The following is a 25,991-nucleotide window of genomic DNA, read 5'->3' as shown; positions in this document are numbered from 1 at the left end:
GAAAGTGCATTAAGAATGCATTTTCTTGGTAAAATGCATCATCTTGGTAAAAATGTATTAAGAATCTCAAGATGATGACGGCAGAGCATTAAAACAAGCATGAAGCCCTCGTGCGCAGGCAGAGCCCACACGCCCTGAAGCTGGCCCTGCTTGTGACAGCCAGTATTTGGTGTTGCAAAGTACTGGAGGCATCCCCCTGTCTTAGAGCACAGGACTCTGATTTAATCCCATCGGTAAGGAGACCAAACAGTCTTCCTTAACAAGAACTGCCCTATAATCCTATGCTCTGGCTCCGTTTTTGAGTTTAGAGACTATGGAGAAGAAATAAAAGCTGGTTCTTCTCATCTTCTCTGAACTTGAAAACCTATGATAGCTCAGCAACCAGTCAAAGACATACCATCTACTTTGAAATGTTTGGGATAATTCTACAGCAAAAATAGGTATTTCTTCTCAATAAAAACAGAGTGATCGTTTTCCATGGTTAACAGACTTTTTTGAGTATAATTTTTATATATTTATAGTTTGGGAAAATTTTAACTTTTTATAACTATAGTTGGCGTTTATGGTTTGTATCAAATACAGTACATTTATATCTAACATAAACATAAGTGTTGGCACATATACAATTCAAAACTATGAAAACACTTTTAATATATGGCATACATGAAAAAAATAAAAAGGGAAAACACTCAAATAACATGAAACAACTACCTCTTAAAGTTATTTTGGGGAGTTGAATAAATCTTGAGAATAACAAATTATAAAAAGACAAAAGCCACTCATAAAACTACTGAGCACAGTAACAACAGAAGTGGGTCATGTCTGCTGACATAACAGGGAAAAGAGAACAGGTATAAAAAAATCACTTGAAAGGCTTAAAAGGCTACAAATACCAGAATTAATCATGAAAGATTCAAATAGAAAGAGAGGCATAAAAGCACTGAATCTGAATTATTTAACGAGATACAAAGGAAAACTTTAAAGATGATGATGCATATTTGATACGTAACATGAGTTTTCAAGAAAAAAATACGAATGTTTCTCCTTTTTAGAGAGATACAAAATGCAAACATGGTCTATGGGCTCTGTTTTAAAGCCTCCACAAAACTGTCATTTTAAAAGGCTTAACTTTTTATGAGAATTGATAGAACCCAAGTAAACATAGCTTACAATAATACTGTTTACTTAACCAGCAAAACACCAGACTTAAAAGGGGAAAACCTACAAAAATTTGTTCTGCAGCACAAGTTCAACCCACAAAAGTTCTAGAAACCCCTTTTTACTTACAATTGGCACTGATCACCTTTTATTCCTTTAGTTGTGCAGAAACACTTTCCTGTGTGCATGTGACAGATATTTGCATGGCCGCTGCATGTACAAGCTGCAAAGTCAAAAGCAAGATGACACTGAATACTCTCCATTGCAAACGTGCAGCACATTTCAAGGACGATTTCATTATCTTTTCACACCATGAATTTCCCCCTTGCCATCCCAAAACTAGGGTTACCATATGAGTTATTTTTAAGTAAAGGGAAGTAAATTCGCTCATTGAAAAATTCTGAGCCCTGGCCGATTTGGCTCAGAGGTTAGAGAGCTGGCCCATGGACTGTAAGGGTCCCTGGCTCGATTCCGGCCAAGGGCATGTACCTCGGTTGCCCAGTTGGGGCGCGTGCTGGAGGCAACCAGTCAAGGTGTGTCTCTCTCACATTGATTTTTTTCCTTTTTTTCTAAAGAGAAAGAAACATCTGTGAAACCCTTTAAAGTCCTTTGGGTATTTATGGATCCGAGTATGTCTCTCATTCTTTGGGCTTCTTTCCACTTCTGCTTTGGCCATCTACTCAATGAAATGGGTCTCAACTAGCACAAGAGCTTTGGAGTCAAGCAGCTTAGCTTCACAATGAGCACCTATAATCACTAGATGTGTGACCCTGGGCAATGTATTTAGCCATGTCACCAGGCCTTTTAACAACCTTTAATGAGAACTACTGTGTTCCTGTGAAGTTCAACCATTCTACTGACAAAAATGAAATAATGTGGTATTTTCTTGATTCACATACAAACATAAAAATAAGCTGAGTCACTGGTTTTGATCAAAGTATTAATTATTCTATATGTCTGTGTTTTTTATTGATTTCAGAGAGAGAAAGGGAGAGGGGGAGAGAGACACACACACATCAATGATGAGAGCAATTGATCAGCTGCCTCCTGCAGGCCCCCTACTGGGGATCGAACCCACAACCCAAGCATATGCCCTGACTGGGAATCAAACATGACCTCCTGATTCATAGGTCGATACTCACCACTGAGCCACGCTGGCTGGGCTAAAGTATTCTAGAACACTAAGTTTCTTGCTGATCATTCAGGAATATATGCTTTAAAAAGTAGATAATTAATATAAAGTATTAAATACACACACCCCTACACACACACACACAAATAAGTTGGTATTAGGTAGATTTTTAAGAACCTGTTTTTTTTTCTTCAAAGTCATGTCTACATAAAAGTGAATTAATCAGCATAACTTTCCTTCAGGTTTGTAGAATTAGCTGTGGAAACACAACATGGGAGAATGATGGAAATGAATGAAAAGATGTAGAAACAGGAAGATGAGGAACGCTCATCAGGTCACAGGGTCACGAAGGCCGGCTGACACTGTGCACGCAACTCTAAGCAGTGAGTGAAGGGGCCAGGGCATCTTCACATGAACTTGCAGAGCTGCGTATGAATACTGCCCTGCATTCAGAACTTCACTGAAAATACCATGCACATTAATATTTTAAAACTGGGATGAATCTTTTATTTATCCTTTATGGTAGTACTGGAAATAGTTAACACTCGCAGAGTTTCTTGAAAGAATTGTCATATAGTAGCTTTAATAATTTCTGGGACAAAAAAAAAATTGTGTTAAAATACCTTTTAATGTAAGCTCATTTTGAGAGAATTCCCCTGTGGAGCTGTACTTCTGGCTAAAATGGCACAAATGTATTTTAAATTCAATTGTCTAAAATGTATGCTTCATGACAGTGCTGAAATTATTCTGTTGTTGTCAGCATTTGAGCTTCTTTTTATGCTGAATTAGCACCTACAGAATCACCACGCAGTGGCCTTTCGCTCGGCGAATTTTACATGATGCTCTTACAGCCGAGACGCACCCTAGAGGGCCATTATGTAGTCACACGGTATTTCTGTTCCCTACAATGCAAAGTTGCATTATCGACTTATAACCAAAAGTAAACAATAAACAGAATAAAAGATGATATAAGGGTTATTCAACACTAACCAAGAGTCAGAAGTTGAAGTCAAAGCTGAGTTGAAATTGGGCTGGGGAGCAGACGTCTGCGCCAGTTACACAGGGAGGGAGAGCTGAGGCAGGACCCCCAGGGAAGGGGCAGGTGCAGGGGCAGGGCCCGGCTACCTCAGCTGGCCGAGTTCCCCAGCTCCCCAAGGTGCAGGACTGCCGCCGGCAGTTTCGTGAGGCTCGGCCCACACACGGGTCTCCAAGAAAGGCAGCTGACGGAAAAGTAGTAATCTGCCTCCCCTGTTGCCCATTAGCAAGGGTCATCCTGAAATACTTGACTTAGGGTCAGTGTCAAAGTTCGCCCAGTCTCAGTTCTTGTCCTTGTCGTTCCTTCTGTGAGAACCCACAGGAGGAAAGAGCTTGAGAAGATGGAATAAAGAAACCCTAGGGCAGCTGAGCATCTGAGAGGAACGCTCACCAAGGAAAACAGTGGCAGCATGGCAAGGAACCAGTTAGGAATCAAAGAGAATCAATGGGAATCAAAGGGAATCAAAGGGGCGAAGGCACGCCAGTTGTGCACTTTGTGAGAAAGCTGCCGCTCAGGAAAGTGTGCGTGGAACGGGGAGAGTGCAGCTTGGCAGTCACACCTATGAACAGGTTACTGGCGAGAGTAGGTGTGGCCACTGCAAGTTCCCGAAGATGCAAAATACATAAATTGCTCAATAAAGGAGGCCCCCTCCTTCCCTCCCTCCCTTCCTCTCTCTCTCTCTCGCTCTCGTGCACTGGGCTCCTGGCTCACGGCCACATGGACCCCGCACAGTGGACTGATGGGCCGGAACTAGCCTGATGCTCTACTGGATTCAACTCCACCATGGAACAGAAACTCTGGACACTGGCTCTGCTTCTGGCTCTGCTGAATCCCCAGCTGCACCTCTTCCAGGACCGGTTTAAGGGAAATGGGACCTTAGAAATGCAGGCATGTAATTCCACACAAATAATAATCACTCACCCTGCCCTGCGAGCCCTAGAGAATTCTTTTTCTCAAGGTATCGTAAGGGCCCAATCCCCAGCACCCAATGGGGAAAGGGACCCCCCCCCCACTTCCAATGATGATAAAAGAATTTCAAAAAACTAGTAGAGAGTGAGGACAAACTAGCTAAAAATATTCCAGCAGCTAAGCAATGAAGTTCCTTTTTAATCATGCAGTTCTGGAAGATTGGAGATATATAAGCTCCTAAATAAAGGAGTTTTCTCTCGCCTTTGCATGATTAAAAAGGTTTTCTTGGTTTCTTAATGTGATTAAATTTATATAAAAATGCTATTCTGATCAGAATCTTTGATCAAAGCGTAACTTCATGGTTATACCATGTTCTAAATATCTACACATAATTATATAGTTATTCATTTAATGGGCTCTCGCTGGAATGAAGAAAATCTCAGGTTGGCTTTTCTCTGACACACAGCACAATAATGTATGCTCAGCAAATGCAAACTTTTAATTTTGTTCTGTCAAAACAACTAATAAAACCAAGATTTCCATGTCAAGTGACTTCCATTTATCTGCATCTTTAGATTATTCAGGTCAATGCTCCCAGTTTGAGAGAATTAAACTTCTTACTTTTATATTAGAAAATGCTCAAATTCATTTGCTTATAAATTTTCTGCTTCTATGAACAATCTGCAGTATGTGAGAAGAGTTTAAAATGAAAAAAAAAACTCCCATCCTAGTAGAGAGAAAGAAAAGTTAATTAGTCTTCTTTTACACTACCCTCTAGTCTCAGAGAATCTTTGTGTCATAGCCCACTGTGTTTATTAAAATATTAAATACGTCTGTAACAGTCAGCTATGGACAGATATTATTAATATTCAGAAAAATATAAGATTTGCTGATAAGAAACAAAGATAAAAACATAGAATTATCACTATGTTGAAAGAACACTTTTCTTCCTCAAACTGGAAAACAGTAAGTTTCTTTATTACTATTAAAAGTACATATCTATAATTTCAGATAAGTATACCACTATATGGAGATAGGCAAAAGTAGGTTTACAGTTGTAGGGGAAACACAGTTTATTCTAGTATTATTATTTATTAAATACCGCATTATTTTCCATACAGACAACTATAAACCTACTTTTACCCACCCATGCATATAAAAAAAAATTCAGATAAGTATGTTATTCAAGAACCAAGAAAAAGAACAAAAATGAACTAAAAGACATAAAATAATATAAAAATAAATGTTACTTAAATCAATATAAATACAATGTTAAATTACTGAGAATTTATTCACAATACCAACTAAGACCTCTAGATATCTTGCAATCTTGCAATACACTACTCAAAAAGAGTAAGACCTAGATGAAGAAGGTTTAGTCCTACAAGACTGCACATTTTTACATATCTGTATATTTCATGATTTAGAAGGTTTTTTACTCTGTACATCTTTTTTATGAATAATTGAATAAAACAAATACATATTAAGAAATGAAAAATATTTTAAGATTAGTAACATTATAGCTTAGCTATCTTATATTTGGAACAAATTATAATGAAAAACATGCAACTCATAATAATCACATAAAATTGAAGATCATAAACTGCCCTCAACTCTCAAGGGCCTACCCAGAGCCTTCCATCAGAATTAACTGCTTTGTTAGTGATTCTATCACTCAATTTCCTATTGTAACATCCACAGAGTGTATATAAGTTTAAGTCCTAACACAGTACTTGCATGTACTAAGAATTCAATAGTTGTGGAGTTCAAGGATACTCCTTCATTGCAAAGTAGTGTAGTGCGTTGAGTGTTGAGGCGTTGCAGTGTGTTGAATAGTGAGATCACAGATAATTTTTAACTTTATCTGTATTTGATAAATTTTGTATAATAAACATGAATTTTTTTAAAAATATATCTTTATTGATTTCAGAGAAAGGAAGAGAGAGGGAGAGAGAGAGAGAATCATCAATGATGAGAGAGTCATTGATCAGCTGTCTCTTGCACGCCCCCTGACTGGGGATCAAACCTGCAACCCAGGCATGTGCCCTGACCAGGAATCGAACCTCAATCTCCTAGATCCTAGGTCAATGCTCAACCACTGAACCATGCCCAGCTGGGCAACATGAATTCATTTTGAAATAACAAAAGTAAAATTTTTTAAAGTCCATCACAAAATTTTTATAGTTTACATAGTCCCTAATATAGCATTTTCCAAAAATATTGACATTACAGCAAAATTTTCTTTTTTAAAAGTATATTTTCCACAACAGGTGTATCTTTCTCAATTCAATTTTCTGTAGTACACACACACACACACACACACACACACACACACACACTTGAATTGAAATAAAAAATAGTTACCTGTACACTGTCCTCCATTCGTAGGATCTCCATAATAGCCTGGCAAGCAGTCTTGACACTGCTTTCCTGTGGTCAGATTTTTACACTGCTCACACACGTTATTATTGATGCAAGTGCTGTGTCCATTACACTGGCAGGCTAAAGAAAATAGTAAATATATATGTGTGTGTGTGTGTGTGTGTGTGTGTATATATATACCACACACAATAAACATCTATATAATATTTCCAAGTACAATATCAAGACAAAGAGTTTATTTTAAAAAACTGAATGTTAGCAAAGTCCAAAGGACACTTCCCAAATTGTTTTAATGCATATCATATGTGGATCAAAATATCCATACAGGGCAATATATACAATAAGTTCTATTTAGAAATTTTGCCTTACGCCCTATAAAATGTGCAGGTTAGAGATAAATTGAAACATAAAAATCATAGCTAGGCAAGGAATCCTTTTTAATATATTCCTAAAAGATTCATGTGAATATTGTCTATTGAGTTACATAAACAAAAGTTTGAACATAGCTTTGATTAAATGTGTGAAAATTTACACATAACAACAAAGGATCAATAAATATAGAAAATTGTGTGGCAATAGGTCCTTACTTCAAGAAAATATATATGAAAAATCGTACTTTTAAATTAATTTGCATAAATGTTTATCTTCTTTGGGCAAGAAAAGCTTCAAGGCTTAACTCAAATTCTATGTGGCTATGAACTAATAGAATCAGATTTAAAGCATGAGTTTTTTGTGTTTTCATAATACAAGGTTTATTACATTTTCATTTTAATATTATAATAGGCTCCAACAATTTCAGATGAGAAATAAAGTTCTATATGAAATCTCACACCTTTAGTGCCTATTGGGGCATAATATTGGCTTAGTTTGGTAACTGTTCAAACATCATCCTCACTGTCACCTTCATAATCTTTTTCATCATTATTACAACTGAGATGGCATTTAACTGAGCGCTCTCTCTAGCCAAGAGAGTCAATGTGCAGGTGATTCCAACTGTTTGTGGAAGGCATGTATTCTGATTGGTCACTTTACATATTGCATAGGTTTTAAAATATTGTAAATACCACCCCACTGTCATATAGTGTACTAGGTGATATACATGAATTGTATCATTTAATCGTGACAACAATTCTATGTAGAAAGTACTATTTTTAGGACCATTTCTAAGATGAGGAAGCCCGAGTCATTGAGCAACTACCCAAAGTCACACAGCTAAACAATGGAAGAAAGAAATGCATAATCAGGATGTATGAATTAAAACAGCAGCATTAAATACACACCTCTACTATGTGGAAAATTTGGAAATGAGAGGGAAATCCCGAGACTAGCACAAGGTCATCAACATGAGTTAATATCTAAGGGTGAAAAAATACACCCACATACAGAGTAAAACCCAAATACCTGTATCTTACAGAAATTTTCAGAGGCATAGCTCTATTGTAACACAGCATAGAAATGACATGGAGTTATCATGGAAAATGTTAAATAATTTTCAACATCCGTTAATAAAACTGAGAAAAGTTATAATGCAGTTTTCAACATTATCATAGATTACCTTATGAAACAGGAAGAAGCTTAGTAACAAAGGAAAATGTTCATGACAGATTAAGTAAAATAGAGATATAAAACATTATGTTTGGAACGATCACAATTTTGTTTTTAAATGTATAACTGTGCCTTTGGAAAAGTTAATGATGGTTATCTTGGTTTAGCAAATTTTCCTGCACCATCAATTCCCTAAAATAACTTCATATTACTTTTATAGTAAGAAACAATGATGTCAACTTTAATTTTTGTAACCTTGTGCTTGAAAGTTTAAGATATCATTTCACAGAAAACTTTATGTGAAACCAGTAAGGTTAATTCGCTCATGTAAAAAAAATGTATTGAGTGCTCACTATGTGCGAAGCATTACCTGAAAGAAATCAAAATAAGAGATGGGTTGCTTTAGGTATTTTATGAAATTCCTGGCTACATTTTTTTCATCAGAAAAATAAACCCTTTTAACTACTGAGTCAGAGGGCTAAGTTTAGCAATTGCACCTACTCCTCACAGATTTCTACGGAAAGAGTAAGAAAACTTGCCGGCAACAACCAAAATTTGGGTATGGTGAAAAGTACACAAATAAAACTAGGAAGTAGTAACTTGCAGTCCCCCTTCGGAAATTAAAGGAGGATGCCTAGTATGATGCCACTCAACTACCCCTTTCCAAAAGCAAGAACTTCCAAAGGCAATCCTGGGCAATGCGCGGGCAAGCACAGTGACTTGTTTGCCTCCACGCGGTGGCCGGAGAGCATGACACAGGATGTCTGCCTCAGGTGTGAATACACCACGCAGAAAGCCGGTGTCTGTTAGAACTAAACTCAAGCTAAATCTCAGGAATTTGCAGCTGAGGACCCCTCGATCACCCAGTCAGCTCACACGCCACTGGACACGTGAGCGAAGCATCAGAGACCATCCAAAACCAAACTGCCAGATAACTGTAACCACATGAGAAAAAAACAGAAGACACTAGAAGAACTGCCCAGCAGATTTCAGCAAAAACAGATGATGTAGAATCATGAGTAAAACTGCTTTAATACAGTGAGCTTCAGTGCTATGTTAAATAGTAAGAAATAAATGAAACATAGATTTGAGAGAAAATTGGAAACATCCAAAGAAAGAATTAGTGAACTGAAATACAGATCAAAGGAGATGCAAGAATATACAATATAGGGAAGTCAGTAAGAAAAATTAGGGACATAGTGAAAAAGCCTAACATAAGTGAAGAGAACTCCTAGAAATGGAGAACCAAGTGACAAAACAGAACGAATGCAATATCTGATGAGAAAATGTCAGGAAAGTTACAAAATTGATGAAAAACATGAAGCCACAGAATAAATAAGTCATACAATTCACAATTTCAAAGAATAAAACTGACATTTAGGTACATCATATTAAAATTACTGGTATCCAAAAACTACTTAAAAAAGTCAGAGGGAGGAAAAAGACATACTACTTTTAAAAGGTAAACAGCAAACTAATATGAGAGAAATTCTTAAGAGAAATGAAGGAAGCCACAAGAAAAGGAAATTATATCTTCAAATCATTGAAAAAATATATCTGTCAACTTAGGATACTATTTCCAGCAACAACAACAAAAAAATCCTTGAACTATGAAGACACATATACACAATAAAAACATTTTTCATATATATGAAAGTTATCATATTTTAATGCCACAACTGAAAAACACAGTATTTACATTAAAGTTCATCAAACTAAAGAAATATTACAGCAGAAGGAAATTTAGATCGATCTGAAAAAAATGAAGATCACAAGAAATGGTCAATATATGGGTAAATAAAAAGATTTTTTTCTTATTTCTTCATAAGAAAATTGTTTAAAGCAAAAATAATAATGTATTGTATGGTTAGTAACCTATATATAATATATGGCAATAATTACACAAAGGACAGGAAAAAAGCAAGTGGAATTACACTATTGTAATATTCTTACCTTATACATGAAGTAGTATAATACTGATTCAAGGTAGACTGTGATAAGATAAAGATGACTATTACAATCACTACAGCAGTCACTAAAAAAAACACAAAAGAGGTATAGCTAAAAATCCAATGAAAGTGATAAAAAATGGACTTAAAAAACACTCAATTCATCCAAAAAAAAAAGAGCAAAAGGAAGAACAAACAACAGAGAAAAAAATAAAGAAAAATTTTAGAACAAATACCCTAATGGTATGAATTAAACTCAATAATACCAATACTATATTAAATATTAATTGACTAAACATTTTGATAAAGGACAGAGATTATCTAACTAGATTTTTAAAGAAAAGACCAAAATAAAAGAAAAAACAGGACCTACATGCTATTTACAAGAGATTAACTGTAAATAAAAACACAGTGATAGAAGGGTTCCCCTTCTGCCCGATTAACCGCTCAGATAATAGACCTCTAATGGTAAACAATAAGAAAACTAGAGAAAACACAGGAAGCGACTACTTTGGGAGATAACAGGCAGCTCAGGAATGGCACATGCAAGAAAAGAAAAACAAAATGTGACTGCCCTGCTTGCTACCTGGAAGCAGATGAGAGGATGCAGCCTACGGAGGGAAGCCCAAACAAAGGCCAGAGAGCTCATTCAATTGAGGAAACAAAGATCATGATCGTAGAACAAAATACTACAGAAGAGAGCTTCACAGAGCAAGCTGCAGAGGTGATTGAACCTCTGACTGAATAATTGAACATAATGTGAAACTCCATGAAGCTGGAGAAAGAACTACCAGAAAACAGCAAGTCAAACAATGCCAGGACCTCCCATGGAATTAGGAATAGTTTGCATCCCCACTAGTCAAAGTGGAGAGACCTCATAGTGCAAAGAGATGGTACAAAGGTCACAAAAAGGCACTATCTTGGTGGAAATTAATTTGCACTGGACTTCGGGTTGCTATGTACAGGTCCTAACAAACCTTAAAAACAATTTTGAAATTGATCATACAGAGCCCGTGTAATATAATCGCATGCCAGAAAAAAGCTCAACAGCCTAAAAGAAATACAACAAAACTGAAGAATAAACTGCAAAAATCACAATGTCCAGGACACTGCGCAAAATAATGGAGCTGAAAATTCTGACCCATGTTCAGTAAAAAATATATACATCAATAGAAACAGACAAATAAATGGTACAGAGATGGAATGAGCACAGAAGGCTTTTTAAAACAGCTATTAAGAGAATTATCCATATACTCAAGAATACAGAGAAAGAGAGGAACTGAAAATATAAAATGACTAAAATGCAATTTCTAGAGATGAAAAATATGCAAAATGAAAAATAAATTCAATGGGGAAAGAACAGTCTTTTCACCAAATGGTTTCTCACAGCACATATAAAAAGTGACCCACCCTGGCCAGCATGACCGGGTTGGAGTGTCTTCCAGTACACTAAAAGGTGGTGGGTTTGATTCTTGGTCCGGGGGAGTGCAGGAGGCAACAGCTCTCTCTCCCCCTTCTCTCTCTCCCTTCCCTCTTTTCTTCCCTCCCTTCCTCTCCCTAAGATTAATAAAAAATTAAAAACATGGTAGAGTCTTAAAAAAAAAGTAACTCAAAACTGATCAAAGACCTAAATGTTAGAGCTAAAACTATTAAACTCTTAAAAGAAAAAGGCATAAATCTTTGGGATCTCATAGTATGCATGGTTTCAAAGGAATATCACCAATTGCACAAGAAACAATAAAAAAACAGACAGGATATCATCAAAATTTAAAACTTTTGTGATTTAAAGGGCACTATCAAAAAAGTGAAAAGACAGGCTCTGGAGAAAAGGGACCCCTCGTGCGCTGCTGGTGGGAACGCAGACTGGTGCGGCCACTGCGGAGAGCAAGAAAGTGAAAATAGAGCTACCTCATGACCCAGTGATTCCACTTCTGGGAATTTATCCGAAGAAACACGAAATACTAATTCAAAAGAACATACGCACCCCTTTGTTCATGGCAGCTTTATTTACAATAGCAAAGATTTGGAAGCAGCCCAAGGGCCCATCAGCAGATGAGCGGATAAAAACGCTGTGGCACATTTATACCATGGACTACTACTCGGCTGTAAAAAAGAAAAATATCTTACCCCTTGTGACAGCACGGATGGACTTGGAGAGCATTATGCTAAGTGAAATAAGTCAGAAAAGACAATTTCCCTCATGTGTAGAATCTAATGAGCGAATGAACTAACAAGCAAAAGAGAGACAGACTCATAGACAGCAGGCTGACAGCTGTCAGGGGGAGGGGGAAGGCTGCTGGTCAGGGGAGGGATTGAGCCAAAGAGAAAAAAGCTCATGGGCGTGGACGACAGTGTGGTGATTGCCGGAGGGAGAGGGGAAGGGGGAAGGTGGGGGGGGCACAGGGGGATAGATGGTGATGGATGGAGACCTGACTTGGGGTGGCGAACACACAACACAGTGTATAGATGATGTGCTGTAGAACTGTGCACCTGAAAACCATATAATTTTGTTAACCAGTGTCACCCCAATAAATTCAATAAAAAGCAAAAAGAACAAAAAAGTGAAAAGACAACCCACAGCATGGGAGGAAATATCTGCAAATCAATTTTTAATACAAGACTTGTATTCAGAATATATAAAGAACTCTTGCAGTTTAATAATAAAAAGACAAATACCCCAACTCAACAATGGGCAAAGACATTTCTCTAAAGACGACATACAAATGGCCAAAGGCAAACAAAAAAATGTTCAGCATTATTAGCCAACAAGAAATTGCAAATCAAAACTGCGATGAGATACCGCTTCACACCCCCCAGGATGACTATAATCAAAATATGTGAAATAACCAGTGTTTGGCAAAGATGTGGAGGAACTGGAAGCCTTGTGCACTGCTGGTGGGAGCGTAAGACAATGGCAGCTCCTTTGAAACAGGCTGGCAGTTCCTCAAAAGGTTAAACGTAGTTTCCATTTGACCCAGACATCCCATCCCCAAAGCCATGAAAATATGTCTACACATACACTCACACGTGAATGTTCACAGAAGCATTACTCAAAAAGCCAAAAAACCGGAAACACCCAATGTCCACAAAGTGATGAACGGATAAACAAAATGTGCTATACTCTGAAAATGGGATATTATTTGGTAAAAAAGTGCAGTACTATGACACCCTACAACATGAATAAACCTTGAAAATATGATGCATAGGGAAAGAAGCCAGTCCCAAAAGACTAGTTGTATGATTCAATTTATATAAAATATCCAGAATAGGCAAACCCATAGAGATACAAAGACTAGTGGTTGCCTAAAGCTGACTAGGAGAAGTGGGGTTTAACATGCAGTGACTGCCAGTATCGGATTTCTACGGGGGAGGGGGGGGCGATAAAAATGTTTTTAAATGGGTTGTAGTGATGATTGCATAATTCTGTGAATATAATAAACACTGCTGAGTTATACGTTTTAAATGGGTAAACTCCCTCATTTACTTGAGGTGTATGTGTAATTTCAATCAGTTTACAGGTTCCATGAATGCAATGATTTTAGTCTTATTTGTTAACTGTTAGATCTCTAACATCTAAAATATTTCTTGGCACATAGTAGGCACTCAATTAAAATATAATGAATAAATTGATTTTTTAAGAAGGTTGTTAGAAAAGACTTCCTTTGGGACCAAAAGAACTCCCTGAAAATGAGTAATTATTACTGACTTTCAAAACTGAATGGTAGAAAATACCAAAGGCAACTTTCAAAATGAGGCCAGTAGGCTCCATCATAGGTATTTTATAGAGAAAATTCCCATACTTAGCGTGAAGGTTGACTGGATCCTCAGAGTTACCTTTGAAGTCTAAAATATTATAATACTAGGGCAGAACACAGGCATAAATCAATATTATTTCCCCTTAACAACTGACATAAAACCAAATCTAATAACCATACGCAATGACTAGTCAGCCTATTTCATAATTCCGAACAGAATGTCATCTATATAACAGAGATGGATATAGGGTAGAATGTATATTTTTATCTCTGAATTTTGAGCCTTGTCTTCATTATTTTTTCCTAAATCTTTAGTACAAGAAAGAAAAAAATATATATTCTTGGTCTTGAAATTGTTTGAAAATAATTTGATTGAAAACTGAACTGTCTGAAAACACTGAAATTATTTTCATCACATTTTTATTACCTGGACACTGGATAAAGGACCACTCATAGTTCTTTTCTTTGGGACAAAGACTGGTGTCAAGAACCATCTCGTTACTGTGCGTTCCTATGAGCTTCATGGGTCCCCGTGAAGATCCTTCAAGGCAGTGCCCTCTTCCTGTGTCACTAGGGTCGTTGCACCAGCCACACCCAGGCTGTTCCAGACACTGTCCACAGGTTCTCAACCCGGAACAATTCTGAGCTGCGCGACAGGAACGTTAACAAGTGCGTTACATGACTTCATTTCAAATAGCACTGTAAGCTAACGGAAAAATAAATGTCATCTGAAAAAAAGACTGTAAGAGGTCATCTACAGTTTAAACATTTTTGTAATAATGCCTAAGAGAGCAACAACTCAAAGCAAAGAAAATTCATCATGAACAACGAGGAGCTAAAAAGACTGACTTGAGGGGTAAAACTGGTTGGTGACAATGATACGTAGAAAAATGAAGTCAGAGCTTAAAGGCTGCTGTGCTTTGCCAGTATTAGAGCCTTCGGGGAGCTTATCCGGGGCCTACAGCCCACACCCCCACTGTCTGGGATGCAGGGCCACATTAGCTGTTCTTCCCGTGCCTAGTGAGGGCCTTCAGGAAAAATCTGCATCTACCTGGGAACGTCCAGTGCAAGTGATGCCTGCCCAGCCCTGGGACAGCTGAGCCACGTGAGGACTGCCTCGCACGCACAATCCTCCTCCCAAGGGTCCAGGATACTAGGGTTTGGCCATCCTGTGATAATTAAACTCAGTCTCCACCCAAAGAGCCAAACTGAATGGGAACATGGAACCCGAATACACTGCCTCCGTCAGGCAACCAGCAGACAGGCTGTCTCTGACTTTCAGGGCTGCAGAAAATCACTGTGAGACTCACTCACTGAAGCTCAACTTTTTGTTTAACTGATGGATAACCTATGACCCTCAACAAAGCCTATCAATACTGTGATGCCTTTTCCAAGGAGGAACCTATTACAGTCTGCTATCACATTTACAATAGTTCCTACGTAATGTTTTAAATTTTAAATTCACAGAGTATCCTGTATTGGGTGTAGACTTTAATTACTTTTACTGGTATTTTTCTAGAACAGGCACGCTTTGTCTTGGGGATTATGTACCCACAGAAGATGGTGACACAGGGACAAGGCACTATGAACAATGTCTTTTAGTCACATTTTTCCCCCAAAGTAATAAAATGGTACATTTCTGGCAGACTCAATTTCATTGTGGTAATAATGACTTAATTGGCTCTCAGTGTTTTCATATTACTGGAACCAAAACTGTTCCTCAGATTGCTGCAAACAATGGCACGAGTGTCTCAGTGAACATGAGGAATCCAATATAGAAGACTGTACAAGGATAACAGAATATTAGAGCAAAGAATTCATCAATTACGATATGATTTGTTGCTACGAATTTTTTGCAGGCTAGGCATTTCAGAGATTGGAGGTAAGAAGGTGGAAAATGATGCCATCTCCTGTATTTCTTTAATAATAAATTTAAAAAGAATATTCTTTGAATCATTAAACACAAGTGACTAATGTTAACCCTGTAGAAAATTCATTCTTTAGCATTTAATGCTGACTCAAAAACTTACAGACTCTAATGGTTTTTCTTTTTCTTACAGAAAACAATAGCAACAGGAAAGTGTCCTAAGTTATGGAGAATACGGACACTATGTATGATAATTCACCATATCAATTTAATTACATTTTTGGAGAATACGGACACTATGTATGATAAGTTATGGAGAATATGGACACTATGTATGATAATTCACCATATCAATTTAATTACATTTTTATTTGAACTTTTATATATTAAGAACTAAATCGTCTATTATTGCTTTCAATAATCCCACTGGATTTCATTGTCACAAACAGAATATCCAACTACTTCAAATATGTTAATTATTAATAATACCAGTTATTAGCAAAGCTTTCTTAGAAACTGTTAGGCAAAACTTGTCTTAAAATATATTCCTTTTCTTCAATTTGTGAATTTTAAGCATTATTATCACAACATTATAACTGGGAAATATTGAAGCATATGGCAAAATCCACACTTGTTTTTCATCTGAGAAAAGAAGTTTCCTTCCAGTTCCATTTACTAGAAAACCTCAGACGAGGCGAAGTGCGCCGCCCGCCGCCCGCCGCCCGCCGCCCGCTGCCCGGCGAGGTGCACAGGGCACATCCTTCTAAAGGCTGGGCAGCAAAATCTCAGCAAAGAGGAGGAAAGCACAGCGAGTTTAAGAAATACTGGGGTATCTAGAGATTCCAACAACTACTGACCCTTTTTCACTACTGTCTCTTTTGGGATCTAGTAAATAGAAGAAAAGAACAATCTAAGGCTTTAAAGACCATTTTAACAGGTGAAGAAGCTGCTCTTCAGATTGAAAGCAAAGAGCACCATTAACTGCTCTGCCCCGCGGAACAGGGGGGGGGGTCCCGCTGCCGGGGGGGGGGGGGGGGGGGCGCCGCAGGGACACTCACGGGCGCAGGCGGCCGTCTGCCACTCGAGGCACTGCCCGTAGGGGAAGGAGATGATGTAGGCGTTGGAGTCCACGCAGCGCCGCGTGCTGCTGCACCACATGCACTCCAGGCCGTTGCTCGTGCAGTTGGAGCAGGACGTCCGCAGCGAGCACGGCTTCTTGCACGGCCTCGCGCTCTGGTTGGGACTCACTGAAATCAGCCAACAAACGCAACGAGTTCACTCGCAGAGGCATTTTAACACAGGTAAGCGGGTTTTGTGCATTTTGCTGTTCTGGGAATACGTCAATGAAGCCAAGGGTGGGATAAAGATTAAAGCGAAAATGACAGAAACACAATACAATACACATGATGCACTGTAGAACTGTACACGTGAAACCTGTTTAATTCTATGAACCAATGTCACCCCGATAAGTTCAGTAAAAAAAAAAAATTTAACGAAGATAAGTCGATACTTCTTAAATTTATTTTCAAATTTAAATTTTATAATTTCTAGGAATGTTTAATCCTTTAAAAAGTACATGAAGGTGTATCTAATTTAAAAGCTATAGGTATAAATGCAATACATGACCTAACTGTTCTATCTTTTGGCTAAATCCTTTGCATACTATCATTATTTACTTTCCCAGCCACAATTACATAAATAGTCCACATCTAATCAAAGCAAATGTCCTGTCAGTGAATATGTTGCTTATATAAAGAATAAAAATAAATAATTTACTATAAAATCTTTAAGGTGTTGACAAAGATGTGGAGAAATTAGAACCCTTGCACATTGCTGCTGGGAGTGTAAAATGGTACAGCATCTATGGCAAACAATATGACACTTCTTCAGAAATTAAACATAGAATTACCATATGATATAGCAACTCCAATTCTGGTGAAAGACATGAAAGCAGGAACTAGGACTGATATTTGTACAACTATATTTATAGCATCATCATTCGCAACAGCCAACAGGTAGAAGCAACTCAAAGATCCATCAATGGATGGATAGGTAAGCCAAGTGTGGTGTATGCATACAATGGATAATTATTCAGGGTTAGAAAGAAATGAAATTCGGACACATGCACAACATGGATGAACTTTGAAGACCTTATGCTAGGCGGAATAGGCCATCACAGAAGGACGTAAACCTTAAGATTCCACCTATGAGGTGCCCAGAGTAGTCAAACTCATAGAGACAGAAAGTACAAGGTGGTTGTCAGGGGTAGCGGACTTGTTATTTATGGGTATGGAGTTTCGGTTTGGGAAGTTCTGGAGATAGGTGGTGGTGATAAATGCACGAGGTAATGTACTTAATGACACTGAACTCTACATTGAAAAATGGTTTAAAAAGTCAATTAGATCTCAATAAAACTGAAAAAAGTGTGGTTAAAATTATAAATTTTATGTTATAACTATTTTACTGCAACAAAAAATACAATATTTAAAATGAGAAAAGAATTCAATATTCTCTTCTCACTTCACATAACAAAAATCCATTTCACAAGATGTAACAAAACTGTTTCTTTTTACTTTCCAACTGAAATAATTGATATGCAAGATGAAAGTGCTTCTAAATTAGTTGTTAATCTTAAAGACAAAGTCTTTCTTCCAAAGACTATTATCATCAAAGTAAAAGACATTAATAATAAATTAAGAACAGATTCTTAGTATACTGTAATGAACTATAACCACATGTTCATAATCCCACCATTCCAACCAGAAAAGTAAAGATTGTGTAAAACAATAAAATGCATTATTTTCACAAGTTAATGCTAAGATCACAAACAGGAGTAAGTGAGAATGTGGGTGAATTTAAAAGTCTATGGGCATCAAGATAAAAAGATGGCAAAAGTTACTACAGGCCCACAAACCATCCCACCCTGGAAGGGATGGTGGAAACAGCGGTCGGGACCGTGTTTTAAAGGAACCCCAACCTACTGGCCTACTTACCAACGGGTTTTTCGCAGACAAGGCCATCGGCCATAGATGTACACGGGTTCGCTTTCAGGCCTGCCACCGCAGCCCTTTCCAGGTACGCACAGAACCCCGAATCGTTTGGTTCCCCAGGAAGCCACTGCAGTGTCGTGTTGGTAAACGGAGACATGTCTTCCCATCCCCAGTAGGATATGTTGATCTTGCGCAAGCCTACCCAAGGTGACACTTTCTGTAAACAAGAGCAAGGGGGGCATTGAAAACAGTTAGATGTAAAAATACCATGTCATAGACCTTAGCAAATAGTACATTAGCATTAAAAATCACATTTGAAAATATACAGGACTGCCTTTCTAATGACTTCTGCTACCAAAGATAATCCACAATTACAGCACATTTTGGAGAGCAGGACAGGTTAGAACACTATTTTTAACTATACTTCGTGTTTAGCTACACTATTGGGTTACCTATTCAGCCCTTGAGAACCTCAGGCTCCTCTTCAATTAAATGGGGATATAAACACCTATCTTATGAAGTCGAGCACCAGGGTTCATCAGGGCAAGCCTAAAGCTGGCGTCCACGACAAAGCCAGGGGCTCACTTCACTCTCTCCCCCTTTGCTGAGGGGGTTTCTCAGGGCCTCACTGTCCTGCGCAGCCTTGGTGGAGGGATGATGCAGGGAACATGGAACTGCCTGTTCACCCTCCTCAATGGGTCTTTTCTTATTTCTGTGGTCCTCCCAGGTGCTATAATCTCTCACCTGGATTCCTTACTCTTGTAAATGTTGCATACAGATGGTTGTTCAAATCGATGTTTCTGCGAGGGGATGAGAGCTGGAAACCCCCATTCTATTATCTTCCTAACATTATTCTTAAACACGTCTACTTTAATATACATGATAATATATGTATTCTTTAAGTTACTAAGCAAGTAAGATAGTATTACAATGTCAAGTGGTTTCAAAACTCCATATCATCTATTATATATATATATATAATTGTGGACTGTGTCTCTCCATCTGATTCTTTAACAAAATAGAAATAAGAGCTATATATCCAGTATTTACTCTAAATATATTGCATAAGCGGTCATAGAGAGCTTATAAAGGTGGCCAAAGACCTAGATATTTATCAAGTGTATAAATACACTTTAAAAAAAATTTTAATAAACTTCACACAGTTAACACTCAACAAATATTTCTTAAATAAAATTAAAATATGTATATTCACTATGACAGTAGATCTCATCCAATCTAGTAGAGTACTGTGCACATAGTAGGTAGTCAATAAATGTTGCCAAACAAAGTTCATTAGAACAGAAATAGTTATTTTCCACCATCCGATTCCTGAGACAGAGATGGTACTTAATAAATAATGTTTCTAATTATAAATATACACATGCTGCTACGCCTTGTGATCCTCATATATCTCATACATTACTCTAAAAGATACTTTTATAACCAAAAAGCCATAACATTTTTACAGCTCTTGATAATAACAGCAGGAGTCGATCCAACATAGATATCTCAGATTAATGACTGAGCTTCCCTTTACAGCTACTCTGCCTATATTTCCGAACTACCCATAGCAAAGACAAGTCATTTAAAATGAAGTATGACTCCCTAACTCATCACGATAAGAATCTTCAAGGAAGACTAGAACAGAAAAATGAAGCCGTTGATAAAACATTTAAAGTAACTATTACCCAGTAAATGAACTGGACAGGCAGTTGAAAATGAAAGATAAATTACTACGTTGAAAAATTTCACAACAGCACGCCATAAATCATCACAACACTTCATTAGCCGTTTCCAACGAGCAAATGATCATCTGACCCAGGACATCTCTTTAAAGTGCATGAATGTGTTGCTCTTTATTTGCCCAGGTAGGGTTATCTCAAGTTTATACAACCGCAGTGACTCAGGATGTGATTCGTTTTCTATAAAGAGATGCTTAATGGAGTGTCACCTTGCAGAAGTTTCCGCCTCTGAAGTTTTGCTAAAGCTCAGCTTTCTAATGAAACAGAAAGTACATTCTTCATGTGCAGGGAACACTCGTCTACAAACTGGGGAATCTAAGTACATCACACATCCAATCTTTGGACTTATAATAAGAAAAAACGAGCAATTAAAACAAGTATCCTTGAAATATGCGACTTCTAAAATAGCACACTCCAAGGTGATAGTGTAAGAAATAAAAATAAAAATAGTATTTTATAAACAAGGGGAAAAGCAACGGAGCACTAATGTGAAATACTAGTACTGCCTGTAACTCCAAGATTGAGAATTTACCAATAATAAGTTCTTTATAGGTGATCCATACTCAGTCGGACTAATTTCCCAACGGTCACTGAAAACTGTCTCTCAGTTTTGTAATTAAAGATATGAAGTTCTCGATTTCACAAGCATATTAACAGATCTTATGTTGTATGCTCCATGTGACTGAAACTAAAACTTTACAAATAAACCTTGTCACATTTTTCTGAACAGAAAGCTGTCAGAGGGAAGGGGATGCGGGGACTGGATGAAAGAAGGTGAAGAGATTAGCCAAAGAACATATATGTTGTCTGTGGAGACGCAGACAACAGTGGGGTGATGGCCTCGGGGAAGGGGGAGCCTGGGTGGGGCCGGCACAGGAGGGGGAGGGGAGGGGCACATCTGTAATAGTGTCAATAAAAATAAAATTTAAAAAAATAAAATAAAATGAAAAACTTTCCAGAGCCATGTTTTAAGTACAGAAAAGAAACTAAAGAACGATATTTACATTGTACCATTTAGGTAAAAGAATACTCCTAAAAACAAAGCTTTATTTTTGTTTCAACTTATGTATGTAAATACTCGGAAACATGAGTGAAGGGCGCCCATCGCCCAGTGTGCAGTCTGAGAAGAGGGGGGCTGCAAAGACGTTATTTTAATATATGAGAAGGTATTCACCAATAACTAAAAACAATTCTAAAAGGTTACCTTTGAAAAAGAAAGTAAAAATGTGTCAGAAGAAAAAATAAGTTAAAAAATCAAAAGGCCTCTCCTACATGACATGCACCCCTCCTGCCATATACATCTTATACTTCAGCCATAACACTGGTATTTCTCAAACAAACCAGATTTAGTAAATTATTTCAAAGTGAAATTAGACAGAAAGACAAATACCACAGGATCTCATTTATACGTGGAATCTTAAAAAAGAAACAAGCTCATAGATACAGAGAACAGACAGGCGTGGTTGCCAAAGCCAGGGGCTGGGGGCAGAGCTGCACACGCCTGATTACGAAAGCAGTCAGGGAGGTCTCACGTGCAGCATGCTGACTACACTCAATAATACTCGACTGCACACTGAAAGCTGTCGAGAAAGTGCATCTTAAAATTCGTCACAAGAAAAAAAAATCTGTGACTACGTGTAGTGAGAGACATTAACTGGACTTACTGTGGTCATTTTCACAACATACACAAACACTGAAGCATCACGTTGTACACCTGAAACTAATGTGATGTGTCAATTAGATCTCGAATTTTAAAAGGCCCTCAAACCATTTCAAGAAGTATATGAACAAAATAAGGTATTTCAAAAGTAGATTTGATAAATTATTTCCAAATCTATTTAATATGTTCTTAGGAATTGAGTATATTTTAACACCCCAAGAACAGAAAATAAACAGTAGCAATTCCTCTTGAAAATTTCTTATAAAATGATATTTTGATTCAATTCTCAAGGGAATATTCTATCTTGTGTGGAAATATTGTCTATAAAACAACTCTCTAGAGAACTGAAACTGTTTCCAAGTGCTGTATATATCTTCCATATACTTTAAATATTAGGGTTTAGTCGTACTAACCATTAGTATGTTATTTCAAGCAAGTCTATATCTAGAAAAATAGCATAATTCAAAAACATAACTCACAATACACACATGCACACACACACACACACACACACACAATATACATATGTACCAATGTAGCCAATGTGTTGGTCTAGTGTTTTATTAAGAGGGATTTTTCAAGTTATAAAATAATAATACATCAAAACAAATTATTAAATTATATGCCATTTTTTCAGTATATTTAGTCACATGAATTCTTCGTTAAGACAATGCATTGGTTTACTGTGCAAAATATGAGATGAGTAACATAGAAAACCTTATTACTAAATGCACTTTTGAAGTCAGTTCTACTTTTACTTCCAAGATTTAGTAAAAATATGTATTAAATTACAAAAAGAATGAGTTGTTGCCAATAATTACAGTATTACCAGCATATTCCCATGATATAAACAAGCATAGCTGTTACCTGCTGCGTATACTTTTGTATTTCATCCAGAACAAATTCTACTTCTTTTGAGGTGGTTAACGAAGCAAGGTTGCCACTGAGATTATAGCAGTAAAGTTTGGCGTTGTCATAGCTTTCTCTGCTGGAGTTGATTCTGAGGCAAGCGTCCCCAATATGATTCCACCCTTCTCCACAAAGGTGAGCTAGAAAAAACAAATTACATCTTATTTTTAGGTGACCAGAAAGCATATGTATTGTTCATTTATTTCAAAATCCTAAATGTCATTTCTGTATTTGTTTAAATAATCTTAACACTAAAATATTTAAATATATCAATATAATATACTGAACAAAATGTGTCTAATCGTTTAGTCGAGAATGAGAACAGAAGATCCTAATTTTCCTTTAATTTTAAACATATGATAAGCTATGGCTCTATACCATTGATTAAAATGTGTTGACTGTTTGCTAGGTTTCCTCTGTAAACCTGTTGTTTTGGCATATGGTATCTCAACAAGTAAAATGACTACTACATTTATATCCCAAAGTCCAATTTACATAATACAAGATCATTCAAAAAAATAACCAGCATATAACAAAAGCAATTTGTGTTATTCCTACACGTGTAGCTAATTGTCTTCCAAATCTAATTTCCCCGGTCCAGGTGTACTACTTTGATATAAGTTTGGTTCTTTAATTATCATTGTGGGGAGAAAATTCTCATTTCGTTATACTTAGATAAGAAGCTATGATCTTTGCTTTTTAATATTCATTTTTTACACAGTTATTCAGGTCTTTCTAAAGTTGAAACACACTATTCAGTAACAGTGGTTAATCCTTAAAGTTCTAATTGAACTTAAAACAGCACCGATTTCTAAAACACAGATGTATAACTATATTATAAAGGTATGTACTAGTGTGTACTAATTAACAGTGCAGTGTTTCATTAGCACGCTGATCTATAAAGTTTGAAGAGATGTTAGTTTCCATATCCCATTAAATAGATGGGTGCCTCCAGCCCTTTAGGCCTTCGATGCATTAGTGAAACCTTTATGGAATTGTTCTAAAGCAGCTGTTCTCATATATTTTGGCCCAAGACCCCTGGAACTCTCAAGGACTCCACAGATCTCTTCTTTACCTATTTTATGTCTATTGGTTTTGACCATATAAAAATTAAAGCTGATCATTTAAAGATATATTTGTTTATTTTCAATTATAAAATTCAGACTGACAGTGGACAGAAAGTAGTGGGTTTAGGGGACTGGGTATAAAGGTGAAGGGATTAAGAAATACAAATGGGTAGTCACAGAAAGAACAGTCACAGGGATGTCAATTATAGCACAGGAATATAGTCAATAACACTAATAACTATGTACCGGGCCAGGTGGGCCCTTGAAATATCAGGGGGACCACTCTGTATGGCACACGATTGCCTAACCACTATGCTGCACACATGAAACTAACACAGAATAATACTGACTGTAAACTGTAATTGAAAAAAATTTTTTAAAAACAAAATAAAAGAAATTAATTCATTAAATTCATTACAAATACGCTATTCCAGCTTCTAGGATGTCTTTCCCCTTTATGCCATATTTGGACCTCAAATAGATGTATTATCAAATTCTCTTCCTGAGAGAGAGTAGCTGACAGGTCAGATTAGGGGCCCAGCATCAGAAAGTTAAGATGTACTGATAAATAGAGGGGTGGGTAGACAGAGAGATCAGGGTTAAAGCAGAGAGAAACGTTAACTGCAGAATCTAGGGTGTTGGTGTTTGGCGTCCCCTCTAATATTGTTTCCATTTTTCTATGTATTTTAAATTTTCCCTATAAAATGTTCGGTGGGGGGAATATTATAAATAGCATACTTAATATTTTTTTTTAATTACAGTCTCCAAAACAGAACATTGAAAAGTGTGGTATTGTTTTACATTTTTGCAAATCTCTTTAATGGAGGTTTAATATAAGACATCCGTATTCTCATATGTGCTTCTACATTCGATCTATTGGAATCACATATCACAGAGCCTTTGGAAAACTCCATAGTAAACTCCTAACAGACTGAGAATTAAAAATGCAAATAATATCTTCATAATATTAGTTCTGACCTCATGGAACCACTAAAAGGGTCCATGAACAGGAAACTCTGTTTCCTTAATAACTGCTGTTGTATTAAATTGGGTACCATGAGTAAGACACAGCGCCTGGAACATAGTAACCCCTCAATAAACTGTAATTATTATTTTATGAAATTGTTTAAAACAGCTTTGTTTTCATTTTCAGGCTACATATATAGCAATCTTTTTGTCTTCTAGAATCTGAACTACCAAATAAATCACTTTAAGGAAACAGTGCAAAAGTTTTGTTAAATTATGGCTTTTTCTAACATTACTGAACCAAGGAGGGATTTCCATTTTTTGGCCAGTCCCCTACCCCATTTTTTTTCCCCTGAGGCCAAAAATATCTGGTTGACAAATTACACAAATGAAAACCAATGCATGGGCCTTTGAAGCTAAACTAAATTACACCACTGAGCCTAATGTTTTAATGTTTTAGGCTTTTGTACTATTGAACTTCAACGCAACTTTAGAGTTAAAGGGACAGCAGTTAATTTGTCTAATAAGTTTAGTGAGAAAAATTCAAATTGCCAAGTTTACATGAGATCAATTTTAAAAATGCAATTCACAAATTTTCATGGAGAAGTGCAACTGCAATAGACTGGGCCACCCCTCCATTGAGAGCATCGCCCTCCTTGAGACGAGCTGAAAGGAAACCACATGATATATACCCACTTGATTGCTTAGTAAATATGAACATAAAACAAGGGAGGTTGGTGTATAATAAAACACTTCCTTGTATTTATTTTATTGTATTAATGATTATTTTAGCCTAGACAAGTGAAGCCCTTGTACCAAACCAAAGTTTTTTCCTGGGCAATGAGTCAGTAGGGACTACCGAATATAACTTTACTATTATTTTTTAAAACTCCCACTGGTAACCAAATCCCTTTCTTATTGAAG

At 37.0% G+C, this 25,991-nt stretch overlaps 1 protein-coding gene across 2 annotated transcripts in view; it reads right to left on the bottom strand.

Moving 5' to 3' along the window:
• The window catches only part of ATRNL1 (attractin like 1), a gene marked incomplete at its 5' end in the record, with an annotated part of 352,817 nt that overhangs the window by 264,476 nt on the left and 62,350 nt on the right, over positions 1-25,991 (bottom strand). For both annotated transcript variants that reach the window (XM_081158751.1, XM_081158750.1), the window contains 6 exons: positions 1,288-1,381; positions 6,600-6,737; positions 14,294-14,512; positions 16,792-16,980; positions 18,727-18,940; positions 22,993-23,174. In XM_081158751.1, the coding sequence (XP_081014877.1) occupies positions 1,288-1,381; positions 6,600-6,737; positions 14,294-14,512; positions 16,792-16,980; positions 18,727-18,940; positions 22,993-23,174 (1,036 nt within the window). The remainder of the gene's footprint in view (positions 1-1,287; positions 1,382-6,599; positions 6,738-14,293; positions 14,513-16,791; positions 16,981-18,726; positions 18,941-22,992; positions 23,175-25,991) is intronic.

This window comes from Miniopterus schreibersii, assembly GCF_964146895.1.
Source record: "Miniopterus schreibersii genome assembly, chromosome: 14".
In the NCBI taxonomy this organism is placed as follows: Eukaryota; Metazoa; Chordata; class Mammalia; order Chiroptera; family Miniopteridae; genus Miniopterus; species Miniopterus schreibersii.
This window is presented reverse-complemented; position numbering and strand designations above follow the sequence as displayed.